This window comes from Papio anubis, chromosome 19 (assembly GCF_008728515.1).
Source record: "Papio anubis isolate 15944 chromosome 19, Panubis1.0, whole genome shotgun sequence".
In the NCBI taxonomy this organism is placed as follows: domain Eukaryota; kingdom Metazoa; phylum Chordata; class Mammalia; order Primates; family Cercopithecidae; genus Papio; species Papio anubis.
The window spans coordinates 4,190,604-4,211,541 of record NC_044994.1 but is presented as its reverse complement, the minus strand read 5'-3'; the positions used below and the strand labels follow the sequence as shown (position 1 = coordinate 4,211,541).

General features: G+C 34.8%; 1 protein-coding gene across 13 annotated transcripts in view; it reads left to right on the top strand.

Annotated features, from left to right (window-relative positions):
• The window catches only part of ANKRD12 (ankyrin repeat domain 12), a 134,220-nt gene that overhangs the window by 48,653 nt on the left and 64,629 nt on the right, over positions 1–20,938 (top strand). For 9 of the 13 annotated variants that reach the window (XR_002518601.2, XR_002518602.2, XM_021929949.2 and 6 more), the window contains exons 3-6: positions 2,942–3,089; positions 12,427–12,495; positions 16,604–16,750; positions 19,530–19,730. Coding sequence is in view for 11 of the 13 variants with exons in the window: in XM_021929949.2 (XP_021785641.2) it covers positions 2,942–3,089; positions 12,427–12,495; positions 16,604–16,750; positions 19,530–19,730 (565 nt within the window). In the remaining 2 variants the exon portion in view is untranslated. The remainder of the gene's footprint in view (positions 1–2,941; positions 3,090–12,426; positions 12,496–16,603; positions 16,751–19,529; positions 19,731–20,938) is intronic. The other 4 variants (XM_017951534.2, XM_009192392.4, XM_009192394.4 and 1 more) reach the window with 2 other exon arrangements.

The following is a 20,938-nucleotide window of genomic DNA, read 5'->3' as shown; positions in this document are numbered from 1 at the left end:
CTAATCTTTCTGTGCTCTGGTATTTATAAGAAATGGAAAATACTTGTTTCTTGAAGTTTTGTTTATTTGGTTAAAACTCTGTTGTAAAATCTTCTGGAGTAGGTGCCTTTTTAAACATGTTTCACTATGGATTTATCTTTTTTTTCCTCTTTTTTTTTTTTTTTAGAGACAGGGTCTTGCTCTGTCACCCAGCGTGGATTGCAGTGGCGTGATTATAGGTCACTGCAGCCTTCTGTCTCAGCCTCCTGAGTAGCTGGGACTACAGTTGTGTGCCACTGTGCCCAGCTAGTTTTTAAAAAATTTTTATGGCGATGAGGTCTCACTACGTTGCACAGGCTGGTTTCAAACTCCTGTCCTCAAGTGATCCATCCACCTCAGTCTCCCAGAGCATTGGGATTACAGATGTGAGCCACTGCACCCAGCCTGATTTACTGTTTTCTATGGTAATTGGTCTATTCTGGTTTTCCCTTCCTGTCATCCTCTCATGAGCTCATTTTTAGTAATCCATATATTCCAAGGAAATTACCGAATTTTTACAGTCTGTAAGTTTTTTAATAGTATAAAACTAAATACAGCATTTTTTTTTTTTTTTTTTTTTGGATACAGGATCTCACTCTGTTGTCCAGCCTGAAGCACAGTGGTGAGGACATGGCTCACTACAGCCTCAATCCTCCCAGCTCAAGCAATCCTCCTGCCTCAGCCTCCCAAGTAGCTGGGAACACAGGCGCATGCCACCATGCCTGGCTAACTTTTAAATTTTTTATGGAGACAAGGTCAAGGTCTCCCTATGTGGCCCAGGCCGGTCTCAAACTCCTGGGCTCAAGTGGTCCGCCCACCTCGGCCTCCTAAAGTGCTGGGGTTACAGGCATGAACCACCATGCCCAGCCAACAGCATTCTTGCATAACTTTTTAATATTCCCTCTATAGTTGTATTCAGGCTCAATCTCAGTGTTGTTGTTTTTTTTAATCTTTTCTCTGATTTTCATTATTAGATTTCACCAAAGATTTGTTTATTCATTTGCTCTTTTAGAGTCATCTTTTGGTTTTTAAAAAAAATGACATTAATTTGTCATGCCCCTTTTTCCTCCTCATCTCTCCTTTATTTTTCATCTTGGATTGAAAACTGGTATCTTTTATAGTCTGAATCTACTTTTCATTTGCTTTTGAGAATTTCTGCAATCATGATAAATATCACTTATTATCATAGCTTGGGAATGTTCTTTTAAGATCTCCTGCTAAGGCAGTGTGGCTTAGTTATCAGTATGAAGCACATTTCTCACAAAGGAGTTGTCATGCTCTGGTTTTAGATGTGCCATATCAATTTGGATGTTTGATTATAGGAGTGAACTTCATATTACCTATAGGTCACTTCACCTAACTGGGCAAGTACACAGTATTTTTATTTGGTATGTCATTCTTTTTCTGAATTGAATTATAAATCCATTTCTGGTTTTCTGATTTAAGAAATAGGGTTGTAATCTACTGACCTGGATAGATTATTCTTTGGTTCCTGTGACCCTTACATATTTTCTTCTTTATTGATAAATAATAGTGGTTCTCAGACTTTACTATGCATCAAAATCATGTGGCAGGACTATTAAAAACAGATCATTAGGCCCTAGCCCCAGAGATTCTGATTCAGTAGGTCTGAGATTTTGCATTTCTAGTAAGTTTCTAGGTGATGCTGATACTGCTAGTCAAGAAGCCTTTTGAGAACTGCTGATACAGATTATTATTTATTTATTTATTTATTTATTTATTTATTGAGACAGAGTTTTGCTCTCATTGCCCAGGCTGGAGTGCAGTGGTATGATCTCAGGTCACTGAAGCCCCTGCCTCCCAGATTCAAGCGATCCTCCTGCCTCAGTCTCCTGAGTAGTTGGGATTACAGGCACCTGCCACCACACCTGGCTACTTTTTTGTATTTTTAGTAGAGACAGGATTTCACGATGTTGACCAGGCTGGTCTCGAATTCCTGACCTCAGGTGATACCCCCACCTTGGCCTCCCAAAGTGCTAGGATTACAGGCATGAGCCACTATGCCCAGCCAACTTTATTTTTTAAATAAAATACCATCAGTTTGATTCAATTCAGAATTGCTTTTTAAAATTTACATATTCATTGGCGCTACATCTAGATATAGTGGTTCTATGCAAGATATTTTGTTTTACTGTTGTTTTAAAATTGTTGTTAGAAGTACCATTCAACCCAGCAAGCCCATTTTTGTTTACCCAAAAAAATATAAATTGTCCTATTACAAAGACACATACATGCGTATGTTCATTGCAGGACTACTCACAGTTGCAAATACATGGAATTAACCTAAATGCACATCAGCAGTAGACTGGATAAAGAAAATGTGGTATATGCACACCATGGAACACTATGCAGCCATTAGAAAGAATGAGATCGTGTTTTTTTGCACAGCAACATGGATGGAGCTGGAGGCCATAATCCTAAGCAAACTAATGCAGGAATAGAAAACCAAATACCACGTGATCTCATAAGTGGGAGCTAAACATTGTGTATACATGGGCATGAAGGGAACAGCAGACACTGGGGCTTACTTGAGGGTGGGAGGAGAGAGAGGATCAAAAAACTGCCTATCAGGTACTATGCTTATTACCTGGGTAATGAAATAATCTTTACCCCAAACCCCAGTGACATGCAATTTACTCATATAACAGACCTGCACAGGTACCCCTGAACGTAAAATATTTAAAAATAAATGTAAAATTATGTTATTAAATAAGAGTAGGGAAATATGAAACAGGTTAGGAAAAAATACAGTTGTTGAAGCTGAGTCTTGAGTATATTGAATACAGTGATATGTAACACTGTCTCTCTTTTTGTGTATGTTTTTCCCCAGTAAGGAGGGGTTTCTATACTGTATTGCTTAGCTAATGTTGATATAACTTTACTCTATTTGACTTTTTAATAGAGTAAAGACAAGATTGCATCCTACAGCAAAACTCCAAAAATTGAACGCAGTGATGTGAGCAAGGAGATGAAAGAGAAATCATCCATGAAACGTAAACTTCCTTTTACCATTAGCCCATCAAGAAATGAAGAACGAGATTCAGACACAGGTAGAATAATTTGCTGTTCTCTGGTAAAATCTTGTTCATTCTTTAATTCTGATTTTTGTTTCTTGTACACCACTCCTCTTGACATCCCAGTTTATTGAGAAATATTTGTATATCACTGTTTCAGATTTATCATTTTGGGGCAGAAATTCATCTGTCATGCCAAGTGTGGTTTCTAACCAGAGATGACAACAGTTTTCTTTATTCCTTACTCTTTAAATGTTTATTGTGAATTTCTTCATCAAGAAATTAATTTTGGGGAGAGCACTCAAATGATTAAAATTTACTCAGTGATAAGCAATAGAATATGCAGATTTGAGAAAAAGTTATTGAGCTTTTATGAACATAAGGTCACACCCCAAAGAAGTTTAGGCACTTTAGATTCAGAAATGAATTAGAAACATGCATCTCACACACACACACACACACACAAATTGAGGCTAAACTGCCTCAGTGCTTTTCATAGAATTTTTGTTTCCCAAAACTCCTACATACCAGAAATTGATACTTGAAATCAACCAATCCCAGTTATTCATAGCAGATGAGATTCTTATTATTGCTATCTAATAAATTACTAGCTTGTGTTTTAGCCCTGAACTAACCGATTTTTGAAACTAATATAAACTTGAATGTATGTATTTACTGTAGTTTTAGTCATTGCATGAAATATTAATAATGAACTGTTCTTAAAAATGTTTTAGCCTCAGAGAAAGTATTCCATTCTGAGTTTATGTACATAGATTATATTCTGCGTATATCTTTCTAGTCATTTTAATGGTCAGTTCAGAAATGATCTTGACTCCAGAAACTGAAAATACTCAAGATTTTTGAAACATTCTATACTAACATAGCTTTAGAAAATCGTGTAGTATACGCTTTTGGTAGCCAGGTCTCCTTTTGTGTATTTTGCCACTGCTGTTGTGTGAATTAAAAATTGTTCTTAAACACTCATGACATTTTTAAACTTTGAAGATGCTCTTTCTTGCAGTGATTACGAAATCATGTGCTTTTTCATTTTAAGCTACACTGGTTTCTTTGGGAGATTCAGAACCTATTTTTTCCCCCCCCAGAGCATCCTAAGTGATATTCTCAAGCTATTACTAGGTCGCTTAGCTGAGAAGAAGGTGCTTATGTGCCTTTGGACAGCCATTTAAGATTGAACTCTTCTCGCATATTAAAAGTTTCTTTGCTAGTCATTTTTAAATTACGTTACTCGGGTTTTGTTTTCCAATGAGAGTATATTTCTGATAGTTGTTCGAAAAATAGATTTTGATAAATTTGAAGAATATTAGTATTTTTAAGGAATAAAGTTTCAAGATAATCTTTTCATGAGAGCCTTTGTCATTAGATCAGATGGATTTTTATTTTATTTAGAATAAAATAAAGGAGAAAATGTTACTTAGGAAGATAAAAATTTAGGTATTGAATAAATGTAACCTAATTCATATGTCTAAAATTGGGTTATATACACTTTCCCCCTTACATTTTTTTCTACTATTGGACTTTAGTTGGGATATTGTAACTCTCTGTAAGACTGTTTCATAACACTTATTCTTCCATTTGAAAAGTTACATGTTGTCACCAAACAAAATTTTGATGGATTTAAAACACAACTGACCCTTGAACCATGTGGGGACTAGGGGCGCTAACCCCATCCTTCCCCCCCTTACACAGTCAAATCTGTGTATCTTTTGACTCCCCAAGTACTTAACTACTAATAGCCTGCTGTTGACCAAAGCCTTACCAATAACATAAACAATTAACACATCTTTTGTGTACTCTGTTATTTTTTTCTTTACTAAGTCTTAGATGACATATGTTATATTATTATATACTGTACTCTTTAAGCTAGAGAAAAAAATGTTAAGAAAACCATAAAGAATAGAAAATATATTTACTGTTCATTAAATGGAAGTGTATCATTATAAAGATCTTCATCCTTATCGTCTTCACACTGAGTAGACTGAGGAAGAGGAGGGGTTGATCTTGCTGTCTCAGGGATGCAAAGAGGCAGAAGAAAATTCCTGTGTAAGTGGATCTGTGCAGTTCAAAATTAGGTGGTTCAAGGTCAATTGTATTTATTTTTTTGGTAGGCTTTATTTATAAATTTTAGAAAGTAATAGATGACATCTTTAGTTTAACATATCACACACAATGAAAACATTAAGGAGGATTTACCTAGTACCAGTACAAAATGTGTTATTTAGATTCAAGTGTCTTTTATATAATTTTAAAACAAAAGTAGAATTCAGTACCATTAAGTGATATTTCCCATATGAAAAATACAGCATCAGACTTCATATTTGACGTTTATCTTTTTTGTGTAGTATGCTATATTTTAAACTATTAGCTGAAACTGTGAAGATAAAGATACAGAAGGGAGAAACATATGCAGCATTCATCAAAACCCTTAATATATGTAGCATTTAAAGATCTCTTAAGTGTGAAAAGGAAACTCAAAAATGGGAAAATGGACCAAAAAATACAAACAGTTCAGAACAACAATTATAGTTGGCAAAGAAATACATGAGAAAATACATCAGTAGTAGTCAAAGAAATACAATTTATGATGAATGACAAAATTGTTTTTGGTCTGAATCACCCAGTAGTTACAGGTTGGACATAGGAATTTGCTTTAGTGGGTCTAAATTATAGAAATACTTTGTTTAAGGTAAATAGGACAATGTATATAAAAATTGTTTCTTAACATTTGACTAATTTTTTCTTTGGGCATTTATTATAATAATGATAACTATTATTATTTTGAGACAGAGTCACTCTGTCGCCCAGGCTGGAGTGCGGTGGTGCCATCTCAGCTCACTGCAACCTCTGCTTCCTGGGTTCAGGTGGTTCTCCTGCCTCAGCCTCCCGTGTAGCTGGGATTACAGGTGCCTGCCTAGCTAATTTTCATATTTTTAGTAGGAACGGAGTTTCGCCATATTGGCCAGGCTCTTAACTCCCGACCTCGAGTGATCTGCCAGCCTCAGCCTCCCGAAGTGCTGGAATTACAGGAGTGAGCCACCATGCCTGGCCTCTAATAAATAGTTATTGATGAAAGCACTTATTTTTAAGGATGTTTTATCTCAGCCTTTTTTTTTTTTTTTTTCTTTTGAGACGGAGTCTCGCTCTGTCGCCCAGGCTGGAGTGCAGTGGCGCAATCTCAGCTCACTGCAAGCTCCGCCTCCTGGGTTTACGCCATTCTCCTGCCTCAGCCTCCCGAGTAGCTGGGACTACAGGCGCCCACCACCTCGCCCGGCTAGTTTTTTGTATTTTTTTTAGTAGACACGTGGTTTCACCATGTTAGCCAGGATGGTCTTGATCTCCTGACCTCGTGATCCGCCCGTCTCGGCCTCCCAAAGTGCTGGGATTACAGGCTGGAGCCACCGTGCCCAGCCTCAGCTTTCTTTATAATAGCAAAAAAATCAGGAGAATTGTGTTGACTAATACAGGATTTGTTAAATTATGATAAATTCAATGAAGAAATAGAGTTTTCACCCTTAAAAATAATGCTGTAAGGCTGGGCATGGTGACTCACACCTGAAATCCCAGCACTTTGGGAGGCCAAGGCAGGAGGATTACTTGAGGCCAGGAGTTTGAGACCGGACTGGTCAACAGAGTGACCCTGTATCTACAAGAAAATTAAAAACTGAGCCAGGCTTGGTGGTGTGCGCCTGTAATCCCAGCTACTTGAGATGTTGATGCATGGGTATTGCTTGGCCTGGTAGGTTGAGGCTACAGTGAGCTGTGATCATGCCACGGTACTCCAGCTGTAGAAGAATACATAATATGGGAAGATGATCATGATATATTGGAAGTAAAAAATTAGATTATGAAACAGGATGTGCTATTTGCATTAAAATTGTAATTTGTGTATTTACATTTATTGTGTGTATATATGTGCACACATGTATATTAACACATGGAAAGATTAAGACTGTCTAAATATAAGACTTTTTTCACTGTAGGAACTATGCCTGTTGGATGTGTTTTGGGTACAGAACAAAATATAAATGTTTTAAACCTTGACTTAAGGAAATAATAGAACAAGGGGTAGGGAATAAAGAGAAAGCATATCATCTTATCTCTAAGCAAGGGATTAACTGATATTATCTAAACAAGTATATAGTTTCTTAAAATGATTATATAAACTTTTTAATGTTCCTGTATTTAAAATTTCTTTATATTTTTGTTTATATTTTATAGTAGTATCTTTTATAAGGAAGAAGCAATGCCTTTAGTTTTTTTTTTAATGTTGGATTAAAATAAGTCTTTAAGCCTTTTATTTCAAAACAGCATATGTGTATTGTTTTCTTGTTCTTACATAAATTTATTACTGTCTCTGCTAGTTCCTTTGTCATTAATACGTATTTAGATGGATGCTGGGAATGATGCTTGCCAGAGGTTAACACTTTATTTCTTGGATGTGGGGTATCTGTTACTTTCTTCTTGGTCCTTTTTGTATGGCTTGAATTCTTGAAATAATGGACATATGTTACTTTTATAAAGTCTCTACTTTTCAAAAGAGGTATTCATAACATTGTCCAAGGAAAGCCCACTGGCACCCCAGATTAGCAGCAGTGCTGTCTACTGAATGAGAGATTCCTAGCCTCCGTTTTGCGAGGCATCATAGTGTGTCTTAAACTTTCTAAATTCTCAATTATTTAATACTTACTAATTAAAAAAAAAAAAAAAAAAAACACTTTCTAGAAAAGTAAGTGCTTGGCTAGACAGAAAAAATCAGGGAATGAATTACAACGTAATTTGAAATCAGGCCAGTGCGTCCTTGTAGCTCTATCATAGTACTATGTTCATTCTGAATTAATTTATTTCAACAAATCACTAATATTGTCTTACTGTGTCAAAGAATTCCCATGAATTTTGTCCTGTGGAACATTAAGCCAATATATACAATGACCCATTGAACCTATGGAAGTAAAAAGCAACTGCTTATCTAAAAGACATTTCTTACACCTACATCAGATTGCTTTATCACTAATTTTTACCTTCTCCTTTCATTCTCTGCTACTCTAGAATTGACAGGATAAATTTTTTAGTTGTAGCAGAGGTAAATCATGGCAGTGTTTATTACTGAAGATTTTGGAATCTGACTAGTGTTGACCCTCAGTCCCCTACAAGTGTTGGCCCAGTAATTTGACTTCTTTGTAAGTCCCAGCTTCCTTATCTGTAAAAGTACATATAATAGTATCAGTTTCAGAGAATTGTGACCTTCAAGTGACATAGCATGTACATTTAGCTTGTAAAACTAAATTAAACATAACCAAAAACTAACACTGGTTTAATTACATAGGAATTTTACAGTTTAATGCAGTAAGAAGGCCAAGCATAGGCAGTACAGGGTTGGCATAGCAGTTCAATAATGCCATCAGACTCTGATCTCTTTTCATCTTAATGCTGTGCCACTCTTAGCTCATACATGGGCTTTATCCTTAATCATTTTGCCTTATAATCACAAGATTATTGCTTCTTCCTGGGTAGAAAGTAGGAGGGAAAAGACCAAGGACAAAAGTGTTTTTTTCCCAGTGAGATTTGGCCTTTTTGTTTCTGCATCTGATTGGTTAGGCTATTCTAGTTGCAGGGGAGTCTGAAAAATCATACTTTCAGCCGGGCATATTGTTTCTCTGATCAAAACTGGGGTACTCCTGGTAAGAAAAAGAGAATGAATGTTGTATAGGTATCATATAATATCTGCCACCATATATAGTGTAATCAATAACTGATAACTTTTGTTATCTTTAATAATTAATACAGTTTCCACCTAAGTGAACTTTATTCCTGCATTATCAGTCACGAAATCATACTTAATTTCTTCCCTAGTCTTATGGTGTCCAAGGGAAAGCCAAACTCTCTTAATGTGAAAGTGTTAAACAGCTGTCTTGAGGCTACATGAGAGAGTCTCTTCTTGGCCCTCAAACTAAATTTATAATTCTTTTGTTGTGAATAATGCCATCAAGAGCATCTTTGCAGATTGTGATGTTTGTCATACACTGAGTTGTTTCTTTATTCATTCCCAGGAGTAAGGTTACAGTGTTATAAGGGTTTCTATTGATTCTTCTATTCTTTCTATGATTCTTCAGGTTTCTCCAAAATAATTATACCTAGTTAGAAAGCCTCCAGCAGTACATGGATGTTCTTTAACCTCAGATAGCATTGGGGGACACGTTTTTCTTTAGGTTGATAAATCTGATGTTCTATAGAGATAAACCAGTAGTCCTTTGTCATTTTAGTTTGCATGTTTAAATAATCAGAAAGATTGAATGTCTTTCACTTTTTTCTTTAAGTAATTGTTTCCTCTTAGCATTATTAGTAGGCAAATAGTTTACTAATTTTTTTGGCTTTTTTTTTTTTTTTTTTTTTTTTTTTTTTTTTTTTTTTTTTTTTTTTAGTGATACAGAGTGTCGCTCTTTCACCCAGGCTGGAGTGCAGTGGCACAGTCTTGGCTCACTGCAACCTCTGCCTCCCAGGTTCAAGCAATTCTCCTATCTCAGCCTCCTGAGTGAGTAGCTGGGATTACAGGCATGCGCCACCACACCTGGCTGATTTTTGTATTTTTAGTAGAGGTGGAGTTTCACCATGTTGGCCAAGCTGGTCTCAAACTCCTGACCTCAATTGAGCCACCCACCTCGGCCTCTCAAAGTGCTGGGATTACAGGCGTGAGCAACCGCGGCCAACCTTTTTTGGCATTTTAAAAAGAATATGAGAAAATTCAGAGAACACAGTATGGGCCGGGCGCGGTGGCTCAAGCCTGTAATCCCAGCACTTTGGGAGGCCGAGACGGGCGGATCACGAGGTCAGGAGATCAAGACCATCCTGGCTAACACAGTGAAACCCCGTCTCTACTAAAAAATACAAAAAACTAGCCGGGCGAGGTGGTGGGCGCCTGTAGTCCCAGCTACTCGGGAGGCTGAGGCAGGAGAATGGCGTGAACCCAGGAGGCGGAGCTTGCAGTGAGCTGAGATCCGGCCACTGCACTCCAGCCTGGGTGGCAGAGCGAGACTCCGTCTCAAAAAAAAAAAAAAAAAACAGAGAACACAGTATGATGTGTTCACTAAGTCTATGGAGGCAGTTGTAGAATGTGTTGAAATTTTATTAACAAAATCTCTGCCAGCCAGCCTTAGTTCTATTTTCCTAAGACTTTAGATGCCATTTAAGGGTTTACCATATTATAATGTGACTCAATCAAATTTGAGGAGAGGAGCTTCTTTTGAAAAGAAAACAGATAGATACAATTTTTCTGGGAACTATATTAAAATAGATAAAATTAGTGCTTTACTTAGTAAGAATAATCACCTTTGGTGATTTTTTTCCTGGCAGTTATTCATGATACATTTACCTCTGCCCCCTTCCTGATATTTCATTATGAAAGTTTCAAACATACAGTACAGGCTTTTAAAATTATTTTTAGTATTTTTCTCTTATTTCCTTGCAACCCAAGCAAAATACTAACTTAAAAAGATTGGTTTTAAAATGCAGGTATCACTTGTTTTGCCTCGCTATGAAGAACATGTGTGGGAGAGAGAGTGGCTCTGCTTTGCACTCAATATTTTGTATCAGTCTCATAAACGGTGGTAATCTCATACAGCCTAGTCTTAGTACAGCATAAAAGGAAGTAGTTGAGGAAGGGGACAGGGATATGTTAATAGAAGCTTTAATTTTCTAGTTCCTGAGTTAAAGCTTTGTAGACTATGCAAATGCCACCAATAGAAACATAGTTGTTTGAGTAAAAGCCAATGTGGGGTCAGAGTGGTTGCTTACTTCCAAAGGAAGATTTGGATAAACTGTTAAACTACATTAATATAATTGAAAGGTTAGTTTATTCACTGTGGTTTAATCTATTAAAATAATATCTGCTTTCAACAATTCATTTAATCCTATTGGCACAATTTAATGGTTGCTGGTTTGCTTTGCAATCTGTGGTGGTTATTTAAATTTTTTTGCTTGTCTTTGTCAAATACTATTTTTCATGAAATTTTTTAGTTGCTAACTTAATGTATTCCATTTTGAAATATGTGTTCATTGAAAGTTTTACCATTCAGCCCATTTACCTGTTTAGAGTTGGTCTAAATGTTATTGATGATTCCTCTTTCAGTTGAGTGAACTTTCTCATCACTAAACTTTTAGGGTTATCTGTAAAATTTTCAAATACGATGCTTAGGGTTTGTTTGTTCTCTTAAGTTGTTTTTTTTTTTTGAACACTTGGTTACTTATACCTAACTGAAATCATGAATACTGTGTAACAGTGATCCTGGGAAAAAGTTTGTCAATTAACGATATGAAGATCACAATAATATTGTGAGTTGAAATGGCATTTGTAAGTCAAAATATATTTATAAGTAAAAATATCTGCTCTGGCCATATTACCAAAGTCAGTTCTCCATATTCATATTTCTCTGTCATGAATTGTTAGGCAGAATTCCATATATATATATATATATATATATATATATATTTTTTTTTTTTTTTTTTTGATACGGAGTCTCCTCACTCTGTCACCCAGGCTGGAGTGCAATGACACGATCTCAGCTCACCGCAATCCCTGCCTCCCGGGTTCAAGTGATTCTCCGGCCTCAGCCTCCAAGTAGCTGGGATTACAGGCATGCGCCACCACACCTGGCTAATTTTTGTATTTTTAGTAGAGATGGGGTTTCACCATGTTGGCCAGACTCGTCTTGAACTCCTGACCTCAGGTAATCCACCCACCTTGGCCTCCTGAAGTGCTGGGATTACAGGTGTGAGCCACTGCGCCCAGCCAGAATTCCATATTCTTAACTGATAAACTTTGTTTTGATTTAGGTTACTTTCTTTCCAGGCGGTCTTCAGTAGTAATCACTGTAGTAATTTATACCATTTGAAGTGTATATAATTTGTGGAAAGGTCTGTGGTGTAGGATGATAGTGCAGTCCAAAGTGTTCTACTATCTCCAGAGTAGTTTTGGCACTCATAGAACAAAAAGCGTAAGACAAGTTCTAAACAGAAAACCAGTGATAAAGTACTGGCGCTTTTACTGTTATTCAGAGGTTGAAAAAATACATAGCCTCAAAAAAGATAGTATGTTTTAATATATGACATCAGTAATACCTGTTATTGAAACTGCATGATTGAATTTCCCAACTTTAAGATATTTTTGTTGAAGAATTTAAAATATTAGGTGTTGATCAAACCTGTGTTTTAAATATAATTTTGGCTTTACTTTAAAAATAATCTTTTGGCAAAACAATGACAGCTTATTAACTGGTGGTCTTTTGAAAAATGTTGGTTTGTTGAATTCTGCATTTCCCTCCGTGTGCTTTTTTCTCTTCTCCTGTCTCTTCTCATTCTGTAGATTCAGATCCAGGACATACAAGTGAAAATTGGGGGGAGAGACTTATATCTTCTTACAGGACATACTCAGGTAATTAGATTATCAGGTGCTCCTGTTTAGCCAGTGGTTTCTGTCACATTTACAATTAATTATTGTACTATAAGTAACTTATTTTCAAACCAGTATATAGATATCTTTGGTTAAATAAATGAACTACATGGGTGACACCACATTTTCCCATTTTTGCTCTGAGGTACTCAGTGTATCATATCCAACACAAGCTGTGTGAACCTTGTAGTGGGACTGCTATATACCTCCACTCTGATTTTTTACAGCACGATGTGGGGAACACCATTCATGTAGAAAACAGTGTGAAAGTCAACCCCTGGTATTGCATAGTGCAGTGACTCCTATGGGAAGATACCCAAGTGTTTTGTTGTATACCCTTCACAAGGTATACCAAGTGTACTGATTTCAGTAGACAGTGTCATCTTACCCTTTAGTCATGTGATGTTTTTTAAAAAACACGTTTAATACAATTTTTTTCCATTGAACTCATTAGCCTTTATTGACTTTATTGCCTAGGTTAAATTTAACTATAACTAAATTAAAATACCAGGTTACCTAGAGAAATGGCATTACCACTAACTGTGTTGCAACCTCTCTGTTAAGCTGTGGCACCTGTTATTATATGTTACTGATCCATAATTGCTCCAGATAGAATACAAGAGAATATACAAGTATTGTGTCCTCTTAAAGAGTAAATGTGTTTTCTAGTATGTGAAAGCTAATTAGTTAAATGTTTTTTGATTATCTTTTTTTAAATTGACTAACTTTGTTATCTCTGAATTTAAATTAAAATGTTAATTTTTTTAGTCCCGGGGTGTCTAAGTGTCTAGTTTTCAGCATATGACATTTAGCTATAAAAACTAAAGTAAACCTGTTTTTATACACTTTTTATTTATTTTATACATTTGTGGGGTTGGGTAGGGGCAGTGGAAGAACCAAATAATTATTCTTCAAATTATCCTGAAAGTTTTAATTGAGCTGATAAGTCAGTCGTGCCTGGTTACCAAAATTGAGGGGGGTGGCAAATATTTACAGTCAGTTACTGTGGAATTATGCATGCTTTTCTAAAAGGTGACTTCTAAGCACCAAAGTGCCCCTGAAAGAGCTGTATGTATATGAAGCCATCCAAAATCTGAGTATCATTGCTGGAAATCAAAAGATGCAGACATTCAATTAAGAGATTCATGTAGATATTTGAGAACCAGAGAGTAATGGCAATTTTTTTTTCAGAATTGAAGTATGCACATTGCAAACAGGATTGATTTAATTATGTTCATCTTTGAGTTGTGATTCCATTGTTTGATTCTTATAGTGACTGCTTTGTGGGAAGATGTTATATTCTTTAATTTCTGAGACACTAATAGGTTTATGAACCGAGTTCCCTAAGAAAAACAATTTTATCTCTTCTCCTTAATAGGTACTTAATACTTAATTGGGATGTGATGACATTGAGCTCTCTATTTATTCTGACAAGACCTGAAAAGAAAGCATTAATTTTCAGCATTATAAAACTGGAACATCTTTGTGTATCTGAAGATCCTCTAAACCTTGAAAGAATGTTGGAGCACTGAAAAGTCCATTTCTCTGTTTGCTTTGAATAGTCTTAAGTGAATCTCATGTATATTTTCTTAAAAAAATCCCTAGGCTGTCTGAATGGAAGTTTATAGTAGACCGTGCTAAATGAGCACATTTGTCAGTATACTTAGCATTTAAACTTTAAAGTTCTTGTCTATTAGGGCAAATAAATACATTTTTCAGGTACTGAGTCTTGAGAAGTAGCTCTGTTTTTAAGTATTATTGAATCACCTTCCTGATAAGAGAAGTAACTAACTCTTTATAAGATATATAGTATATTATCATTTGTTACTTACGATGGATCAGAGGAAACAAATTATTTCTAGGACAAATCCCAGATAGTCTTGTTGACTGCTTTAAACTTGAAAACGCATACTTTGGGACATACTAGTCTAACACAGTTTTGGTAAACAGTATAGTTGTCTCTCTCCTAGCTGCCTTACACCGGCTGCTGTTTTCTTACTTTCCTGTCTCATGCAGAATATGAACTCAGACATAAGACTATGGTAACTCAAAGAAAATAGAGTTTATATTGGATGTTAGCATCTGATTCGAATTTTTGTTTTAAATATTTGGAATGTATACAATTTGTTTATTTCTTTCCAAAATAATTGCATCTTTAAATATTTGGCAGCATGGCATTCTAATGATGCATTTATAAGTATCTTTTTACTGTTGCCTGGATATATATTACTTTACCACGTTAGACTGGCTTTTTTAAACCTTGTGTTAAAATGCAGTAAAAAAAAAAAAAAAAAGGCACTCGTTTTACAAACAAAAATACGAAATTTTCCCCATTATTTAGAAAACATTTTGAGGATAGATGCTAAGTATTTTTTGTTTCCTCTTATTACTAGATTTTATTTCTTGTCTTTGAAACATCTTTTCTATTTTCTATAAAATTTTCACAAAGTTAAATATATTTATTTTAGGAGAGAAATACATTCATTATAGGTAAAGATTTGTTATTCAAATGGAAAACCATTAAAACAAGAACGGTTGTGGTTCCTTATTAAATACTAGAGAACCAGGATATGCAGAAAATTAAGAGAAAAAATCCATATATGCTTCAGGAAAAAAATTGGCTTCTCCAAAGATCTGTTTAGGGCTTTATAATACAGTGTAAGTTAGGAAAAGTACTGTGCTAAAATTGGATTTATACTAAATTGGATCATTTATGATAATGAAATAAATATGAAAAGAAAAGATTATACTGGAAAAAATAAAGTCGATTTAAATAAGTCTTGAAATTTTGTTTTTATGCAAAATCAAATATTCAAGAAAATGGACTTTTTAGGAAATGTCTAATTTTGAAAGATTTGTGGGCAGCAGAGTTTTTAAAATTAGGACCTCTGATTTTTCTCAGCCATAAAGGTGACAGAGTATCCTGATTAAGTGGCACACTGGAAGAATTATTACTTTAATTTCTTATGCCTGCTAATAATATCAGGTTTTAATTAGTTTTTTTAAACTTGCTAGATTAAAACATGCTTTTCTTTTAGAGTTTTTTAGCTGCTCTTCATATATGCTTGAAAAAAGACACTGTTTTGACTGCTAAGCCTTTCCTTCTCCCATTTTTGCTATTTTTAAATATTCTTTAGTTTACTTATTTATTTTTGCAGCTCCTCTTTGCAGGTACCCTCAATCCTGGATCAATAAATTCCAGATATTTGTATAGGGTTTCCCAAGAAATAGATGCCTGGACAGGTAATAGCCAGACCTTTGCATTTGGTTGCACAGAGCACCTGCCTTAACTCCCAAAGGAGTCTTACAGAAAAGACAAATGTCTGTATCTCTTACTTACAGAATTCAGTTCAGTCTGAATGTGCTGACACTTAATGGGGAATGCAGGCTGCATTGCTAATGGGTTTTCCAGATAGTTAAATCTGAGAGCTAACTTGATGATGGGTCAGATCTCTTTGAAAAGATCCTTGAAAATTTTTGGATCTTTTGCAAGATCTGTTAACCCATAGCCACACAGAATCTTTAATTTGCACATTCTTGGCTTTGACTATTTCATGTTCAGCTATCCTGTGACTGGAATAAAATGATTTGGTACTTTTTTTTAGTAGTTATTCTGTGTGATAAGACTTGTCTTAAATATTTAGCTCATTGGAAGATTGTATTAATCATTGCTGGAATTAAGGAAGTAATCTGAAGGAGCATTGCTATATAGGCTTATCAGCGATTATGAATAAAATTGAATAAAAGAGGTTTCAAAGATGCAATACTAAAGAATGTCTGCACTGTTAATCAAGGAATTAAATTTTACTAGAACAAGTCATTAAGGTAAAATTTTACTAGTAATAAATTTCCAAGTATTACTAATTTTCTGAAAACAATAGAATTAAGAATCTATGTTTTTCAAAGCAGTCAGGAAGAAAATTGTTTATATAATGTAAAACCCATTGTGCTTTTGTCTGGCTAGTACTAGTTCATATATTGTACACATTTCTCATATATATGTACAGCATCTATCAAAAAGATCATCTTACCCTTGCTTTTGAGTACTTGGATTTGTTTCAAATTCTTACATATGTGTTAATAATTCCAGAGAAAGAAGGTCCAGAAAAGAAGAAAACTAAAAAGGAAGCTGGAAATAAGAAATCCACACCAGTTAGCATTCTTTTTGGTTATCCACTCTCTGAGCGAAAACAGATGGCACTTCTTATGCAGATGACAGCAAGAGACAACAGTCCAGGTGATACCTACCATCATTGAATTAATGTGTATCCTTAGTTTTCCTCACACAATTGTAGTCTTAACAATTATTTTAACTGCTTTCAATTTTGATTCTTTCTTGGATTTAATCAGAATTACTCGTAAGTCAGTGGTAATTTTATGATTATTTGTGTGACAGTTTATCATCTGTATCCTCTGCTAAAGTAGAAGCTATACGAGAGTAGGGCTCTTTACACTGTGTGTAAGCCATATTTTATTAAGATCTGAATTCTTTTATAAGGAAAAATGTCAGCAGTATATTATGTTTATTTCATATTTTATGTCACATTTCCAATTAAGGTGTTGTGCCACATGTATGTATGTTTGTTTATATACTGGGTGCTCCAAAGATAATTGATGATGACTTACCAGCAGGACAAAAACAAAAAGGGAACAAACCAAACAGCATGCTGATTTATAAAAGGGAGCTAAAAAGGTAGATAAAATCCAGACAGCTGGCCTGAGACAGTTATTACTATTCACATCCTGGCAGCTAAAAGTACAGAGGAAAAATTTTGAGTTACATAGTTCTCATTGACTGATTCAAGAAAATAAATCACTTTTGTCTGGAGAAAATTTCTGTTGGCCCTGAATTCAAAGCAATTTTATGTAAGACTCTGGGTTACATAACAGATCATGCTGAAATGTACTGAAAAAGATATTTTTTTTCAGTGAGTTTTTCCTGTATTGCCCTTTTTAAAAAATGGGATGACATGGTTAAATTCTTAAGAGTTTCTGAGTATTATAATTTCAAAGCATAAGTGTATCTAGTATCTGTCACTGCTAAAAAAACGTTTTAGGGCTTCCTGCTTTTAAAAATAGAGTACGTTGTGGTTACTCCTACCTTTTCCACCTCCAATGTGGGAAAGTCTGTGACCAAATTAAAGACATTTTACCATGTAAAAACTTTGTTTCTGTAAAATTTTGACTTTGACTTTAAGTCTGATTTAATAGTTAAATGGAAAGACATTTGTTAAAACTGATTTTTTAAAATAACGTGAACCTTTGTCCTTCTTAGAATAAATTAAAAGACCAACAGATAAAAAGTAAAAGTCTTTCATCTCCAGTCACCTCCCCTCAAGAGGTGACCACTGTTAACAGTTCCTTATCTTTATTTGTGTGGCTTTTCTAGGCATAAACATACAAATATGTATCTTTTGTTATAGGTTAATTTTTTTTTATTTTTAATTTTTTTTAGTATAAATAGGAGTATACTATAATACTGTTCTGCAGTTGGTCCTTTTAAGGGTGATTCTTAGTCAACTCTCTGTATTAATATCTATAGAATTAAAATGGAAAACTTGAAATATCAAGATGTTTGCCATCATACAGATACACTCGGAGTTTATGGTTGTTTTATTCATTAGATACGTCTTTAGATTTTAAGAAATTCAGCAAGCAAATTCTCTTGACAAATAATTTGACTATAAGGATTATATTAAAATTTATTCATTCATCAAATATTTCTTTAATACCACTGTGGTATGTAAAAAGTCTTCTAAGCAGTGATGAGTAAGATAGATAAGGCCCTTCTCTTAGGGAGTGTAAATTTCTAGAAAAACTTATGTAGGAAACTATTACTGAGACAATGTACTTTAAAATCCAAAAGGTAGGGCCGGGCATGGTGGCTCACACCTGTAATCCCAGCACTTTGGGAGGCTAAGGCAGGCGGATCTCTTGAGGCTAGGAGTTTGAGACCAGCCTGGCCAACATGGTGAAACCCTGTCTCTACTAAAAGAGACAGAAGTCAGCTGGGCATGGTGGCACACGCCTGTAATCCCAGCCACTCGGGAGGCTGAGGTGGGAGAATTTCATTTCTTGAACCCGGGAGGCGGAGGTTGCAGTGAACCGAGATCAAACCACCGCACTCCAGCCTGGGCAACAGAGCGAGACTTCATCTAAAAAAAAAAAAAAGTCTAAAAGGTGAACCTTAACACTTTTTTTTTTTTTTTTAATTGAGGAAAGGATGATATTGCCTTAGAGCTCTAATCATGTTAGGTTTTAAACTGGTAAAAAGTTCTTTTCCATAGATTTCTTTTCTCTTAGAGCAGTTTCTTTTAGATAGTTGTAAATGTTCAGAATTAACTAACACTGTATGTATGTCTTGAATCCTTAATTAAGAAACCGGTTTTTGTTTTTTTTGTAGTTTTGAAATTGGAGAGGAGACTTTGGGCATCATCTAATTTAGCTTATTTTAAATATAGAAACTAGAACAAATATCAAAATATGAGAAGGCAAAGTACAGTTTTTAAAGGCCCTTTTCCAGACTGCCCTTATTTTTTTGTAACTTTTCTCTTTCATTTTCATAGTATAATCATCATGACCTTGATTTACACATAATATAAGAACAGACCTCCAGTGCTTTGTCTGAGTCAGAGGTGTGGACTCCAGCCTTCAATTTCACTTCCTGTAGGTCTTAGAATAATAGCATAACATACCTAGGAAAAATATTTCGTAGTTCATCACATCATTCATTAAGCAAACATTTTAGAGTACATATTTGATACTTTATCATTTTAAACCAATTTTATGAATTGATAAAACATTTTTTTTAATTGGCTCATGATATTTGATAGCCCTAAGGGAAGATCTCTGTGTATTTGGGTCACTAACGTATCGTCCAAGTTAACGTTTAGGTTGTTAGGGGGAGAAGGTATTCCTTGTGTTTCAGGAGATTAGCATATTACCAATAAAAACCTTTAAGTAAGTATACAAAATATTTAGCCTAGAACTTCTGCTAACTTTCTTCTTTCTTACAGATTCCACACCAAATCATCCGTCACAAACAACACCTGCCCAAAAGAAAACTCCTAGTTCTTCATCTCGACAGAAAGATAAAGTTAATAAAAGAAATGAACGTGGTGAAACTCCTTTACACATGGCTGCTATTCGAGGAGATGTGAAACAAGTTAAAGAATTAATAAGTTTAGGGGCAAATGTGAATGTGAAAGATTTTGCAGGTAAGACTAGTAGTTCAATACCTACTATTGAGGCACTAACATTTAAACGGATCCTGATTACAATTTAATCCATATTCTTTTATTCCTTTAGCTGAAATGAAAGCGTTCTAAAAATATTCTTTATTACAAAACTTTTGGAGTTTGCACGTAAAACCCCTGATCTCTACTGCAATTCCATGTCAATCATTTACTCATATTTTTACATACTAAACTTATACTTTAGTTGACGTATTACTTGCTGTATCGTTCTCTATCCAAGTTAGGTTTTGCCCTAGATGAGATTGAGTTATATCTTTTCAAAGTAGTTGATTCATTCACAAGTATTTTAAGAACATCTATTAGCTTGAACCATGAGGACTGTGAGAGTGTGGTGTTACTTTCATTTTCAGTATTCAAGTAGCATACCAGTACTTTCTTACTGTAAATAATTCAACAGTAAAAGTATGTAGAGAACAATACAAAAATTTTCTTTAACTTCACATACTGCACAACCTTACCCTCCCTCCCACACAGGTTCTTTCTCTTCCATAGAACTATTGTTAACCTAGGAGGTTACTCATTCAGTTCATTTTTATTTTATATATATATAAAGTATTTACTTACATATCAACTTTTTAAAATGAAATTATTGCATCTGTATCAGTCTGCCTTAATGTCTTACAGATATTTCGGTCAGTATATATAGGTAGGCCTTCATTAATTTTTAATAGCTGCATAATATTTTCTGGTATAGCGTTCCAAAGGCAACACTGTAGTAAATACCTATATAGAAACATCTTTGTGTATATTTATGGAAGTATTTCAGTAGAAGTGAAATTGCTAAATCAAAAGAGATACATGTTTTAAATTTCTGAAATAGTGGAAATTGTCCCCCCAAAAATTCTGTATCAGTTCATACTACCATCAAGAGTATATGAAAGAGCCGTTTTCCGCATAGCTTCACTAAAACTGGATATTATCAACTTTTGATTGTTAACAATCTGACGAATGAAAAATCTTAATTTGGATTTTCATGATCAGTAGTGATGGTAAACATTTCTTATGTTTATTTTGAATTTATGTGTATTTTGTGAATTGTTGGATCCACTCCTTTGCTCATTTTCTTTTGGTTTAGTACTGTTTTTAACCTACAAGAGCCTTTATTTAGTCTAGATTTTCTCTATCAAATATGTAAAGATTTTCACAGTCTGTGGCTTAGATTGAATACA